Here is a 4,711-nt window from a genome sequence, read left to right on the forward strand (position 1 = left end):
GTTGAAGAAGGTATTGTAACGCTTGAGCATATTTCAACTGAAGAACAATTGGCTGATATATTTACTAAAGCTCTAGATGCAGTTCAATTTGAAAAATTGCGAGGCAAACTTGGTATTTGCCTATTTGAAGATTTGTAGCAGTTACAGCACAAAAGGCGTGCAGTTGAAGTGGTTCTCCTCACTTCATTCATTGGTGCACGCAAATTAAGGGAAGTAATCAAAAATTTCCTTAACTTCCCCTTTCACGCGCTACAACCTCATCATCTCCTCCATCACACTATCTATCTTCATTCTCTCTCTTCAACAACCACTCAACTTCTCCTCTCAACCGCCATTATTGAAAACCTTCCTCCAAAAATACAAACCACCATGTCAAGCTCTCAAACTTCATCCCCTTCCAAAAACGACGAAACTGTTCATTCACAAACCACCATATCACCCTCATACGATTCTCTCCCTCAACAAATCACCATCGCTTATCCTCTCACTACCATTTTTCCTGAGGAAACAACGAAGAGAAAGAAGATTTCAGCGAAGAAGCCAACGCCAAAGAAAACTACTTCGCGTGACGCATCTGATTCAAAAACGGGTAAGAAATCAAAATCTAAATCTACTCTTAAGGCGGTTCATACAATGCGTGAATTGTATCTTGACAATCCTGCTACTGCAAATGTTGATGTTAATGTTGAAGCATCTGATTCTAGTAAGAAGAATTTAAGCTCGGAATTGGATTTAACTGAAACCCTAGGATTAGAAAAACCTAGGTCTGCTGAGAAATTGGGGGAAACCTCCTTGGAAAACCCTAATGTTGTTGTTGATGAAATTGGCGCTAACTCTAAGGCCAATCTTGTGTCTGAGATGACAGTTGATGAGAATGCAGGTTCTGGGCTAGATGCTACAAATGATGCTACAGCATCTGAAGCACATGTTGATATTAGTGCCTCTGTAGTCCCTGATTCACCAAACTCTCCTGTGGTTCCTGTTAATGAAAAGGGTACTGAAACCACCACCCCTGCTGATGTCATTACTCAGGATAAGGGTAAAACTGCAAGTATGCCTGATACAAGAGAGGCAAATGTAATTGATGTTGAAAACCTACAAGTCAAGAGTACTCCTAGGGCTGGTATACCTAGGAGGCTGAGGAGTAATACAGGAAAGGATATAGCCACTCCTCTAGAGGCCACCAAAACTAAAATTGGGCCTAAGAAACAGTGGAGCAAGGTCACTGTGCCCTCTGACAGTAAGAAGAAGAATGTGAAGAGAAAAACTGTCTCCTCAAGTGACTCTGATTATGAGGCAGATCAAGATGCTGAAGCATCCCCTGCAGCATCTTCTCAGAGGTCTGCCAAGAGAAAAAGGATGGCCCCTACTGTCCCATCTGTACCTATTGACAATGTCTCTTTCCATTGTGTTGAATATGTTGACAGGTGGAAGTTTGTAGTCAAAAGAAGAATGGCCATTGAAAGGAACCTAACTGAAGAATTTTTGAAATGTCAAGACATTGTGAATTTGCTAGAGGAAGCAGGACTGCTGAATACTGTCTCAAAGTTGGGTAACTGCTATGACAAGTTGACCAGAGAGTTCCTGGTAAACATCCCAGCTGACTGTGATAACCCTCTGAGTCCTGATTACTTAAAAGTATATGTGAGAGGCAAATGTGTGGATTTCTCACCAGTTGTCATCAACGAATATCTGGGAAGAAGTACTGCTCCTGCAGCTGAATTAGAGACATCTATGAATGAGATATGCAGGACCATCACTGGTGACAAAGTGAAAGCATGGCCAAGGGCTGGCAAACTTTCTGCTGCTAAATTAACCACAAAATATGCTCTGCTAAACAAAATTGGTGCAGCAAACTGGGTCCCCACTACACACTCCAACAGTGTAGCTACAGGTTTGGCCAAGTTGATCTATGCCATAGGCACTGGTACTGTTTTTGATTATGGCACTCATATTTTTAATGCAACAATTCTCCATGGCTCTTCTACTGCTGTAAAAATGCCAATAGCCTTTCCCACTCTGATCTGTGGTATTATCTTGTCTCAACACCCTGACATCTGCACTAACTCTGATGTGCCTGTCTCTAGACCCTCAGCTTTAACCATGGATTTTAGATTATTGGAAGGAAAACATGCTGCAGACATTGCTGTAGCATCTTTGAAGACACCAGCTGTAGGTATGACCAAGAGACAGATGGTTGCTAATCTCAGGGAGGTTAGTAATATGCTAGGTGAGAAGAAGGAGCTGGTAGATGGTGTAATCCAAGCCTTGGAGCTTGAGCAGTCACAGGCAAATGAGGATGGAGTTGGTCCTTCCCATGGTGCTTCTCATGATGATGATCTTGCAGGTGGTGACACTGTAGAAGAGGAGATGGCCTCTGATGAAAGCCCCTCCATATGAACTGCTTATTTTCTTTTGGCTGTATTGTTTCTGTCTTTATCTGGATTTTGTTTTTTGAAGGCTTAGGGCCTCTTGGGTTGTAATATGTACCATGTGATTCCCTATGCTCTGACATCTGTGACTTTCAGCTACTTGGTATTCTATGGTTCTTTATTTTGCTCCTACTATGTGATACTGACTTTATTTGTCAGAATTTATGGCTAAAAAGGGGGAGTAATATGTTGTGCATGATGTGATGCATAATGCTATAGCATCTAGTATAGCATGTCTGTTCTATGTGATATGCAAGTTTTGAGGGGGAGTGAAGTTTATGCATATATTGAGGGGGAGTAGGTATAATTTATTTTTCTACTACTTTTAATATGCATGCTTATATAGGAATTTATTTTTCCTATTCTCTGTGGCGTTGCTTAAATTTTAAGGAGTTTATTTCTCCGATCTTGAATCCACTATGTGAGAGTTTATTTCTCTCTGTCTGTACTTTGAGGCTAAGATGTGTTATGTTCCGCTGTTGCATGCCTCTGATGCTTACGTGCTAGCTATCTATTCATCTGATGAATTCTTTTACTTTCTTTCCTAGTTGTGTGCTTATGTTGACTCGAAGGAAAGTTTAGACTGTATCTCTCTATGCACTGGCCTAAGGTTGTTTTAGCCAAAATTTGCCAAAGGGGGAGATTGTTGGTGTTTTGATTGGCTACATTTTGCAAAAGCCAACCAGCCAGATGCTGGACTGAGATGCTGTAGCATTATAGTACAGCATACTGAAGCTCTGTTTTCGTGCAGAATTTTTATTTCAAATCTGAGTCAAGATTTGCTTCAATTATATATTCAGGCACGTGTGTCTAGGCAAGACGAGACTTACTCAGCAAGTTTTATTGAAGTCGGTCAAAGGAAAGTGATTTAAAACAAAAATATAATTATATTATATTTTTGGCGTTTTTTTTTGTTTGGTACAACATGAAACAAACAAATTATATTTTTGAAATTAATTTAGGGTTGGGCCGCAATTCTCACAGCTGTACAAGTCTGAAGACCTAGCTTGCCCATCAAGACAATTGAAGACTATAAATATGTGAAGCCTCAAAGCTATTGAACTTGCGATTTCTAAACCTTGTATTACAAAAAGCGTGCGTTTTTAAGGTTTAGTGTGTGTGTCTTTTGTGAGCCTTTCTTGTATCGTTTTGATGCAAGTTTAGGACTGGGTTTGTGTTGTTTATTGTCAACTGCTCCTAAGCTTTTAAGCACGGAGTTAGTTTGTGTGATTCACTCATAAGCTTTTAAGCAAGAGTGTTGTCTAGTTTCTAGGAGAGTGTCTCCATCCTTACAATCATTATTGACAGCAACATAGTACGTGTTGTTAGAGGGAATTTGGGACGGGGTCTCATTATCTAAGAGGTTCTTAGGTAGGATTGCATTGGTAGTGTCTAGGTGATAAGTCAAGTACCGGGTGTTGGTCGAGGGCTTTGAACTAGAGCTACTATAGTGGATTCATTCCTGGATTGGTATCCCCCAGAGTAGGTGACGTTGCACTGAACTGGGTTAACAATTTCCTGTCTTATTTATTGTTCTGCAATTTATTTATTTATTTACTGTGTTCTGCGACTGTCTTGCTGCAACGTGTGCTATAGCATCTTGTGCAGCATTGTGTTCACTGCGTGCCAGATTTCAATGACTGATTTTGGCGACCGATTTAGTGACCGATATGAAATTGGGTTGGGTAATTAAGTTTGGTTCATGTTACTATAAAATTGTAGTAATATTTTTGGATAATTAAGTTGGGTTCATGTTACTATAAAATTGTAGTTTGTTACTACAAACAAGAACCCAACTTAGAATAGAAGAAAATATTACTCCTAGTCATTCAAGCACGAAATGGAACCTACCTCAAAGCCATTCATGTATTAAAAAATAACATGTGGCATGCTGTAGATCATTGTGCTATCAATTCTCCTTTTACACAGGAAGCACACGTACACACTCGCGCACGCGCGCACGCACATGATGACCCATAAAAAATTTCAAACTCCGCTTCGTACAGCTCTCCCAAAAAATTTAATCTACTTAAAAGAGTAAACCTCAATTTTTTTTTTCAAAGTAAATTCAATCTAATCTTATAAATATCACTCTTTTCGACTTAGCTCAAAATATATGAAAAATTTTCAGGAACTTTCAGGAAGTAAGTTACGAGGTTTACTTTAAGGAAGTAAGTTACGAAATTTCAGGAACTTTCAAATATACTTTTAGGTTTACTTTTAGATTTAGGTGCCAAATGCAAGATATCTGAAACAAAACATCAAACATAACATAAAAT

The 4,711-nt window shown here is 39.3% G+C and overlaps 1 protein-coding gene across 1 annotated transcript; it reads left to right on the forward strand.

Moving 5' to 3' along the window:
• Positions 1-369: 369 nt before the first annotated feature.
• LOC123914958 lies at positions 370-2,400 on the forward strand. Its single transcript, XM_045966120.1, has one exon. It carries the CDS (start codon positions 370-372, stop codon positions 2,398-2,400), a length of 2,031 nt encoding a protein of 676 aa, XP_045822076.1.
• The last annotated feature ends 2,311 nt before the right edge of the window (positions 2,401-4,711 follow it).

The sequence above is a fragment of the Trifolium pratense genome, linkage group LG3 (genome assembly GCF_020283565.1).
Source record: "Trifolium pratense cultivar HEN17-A07 linkage group LG3, ARS_RC_1.1, whole genome shotgun sequence".
Lineage (NCBI taxonomy): Eukaryota > Viridiplantae > Streptophyta > Magnoliopsida > Fabales > Fabaceae > Trifolium > Trifolium pratense.

Bases quoted from the DNA above. Each gene is read 5' to 3' on its own strand.
- LOC123914958 (XM_045966120.1), top strand. From the start codon at position 370: ATGTCAAGCTCTCAAACTTCATCCCCTTCCAAAAACGACGAAACTGTT.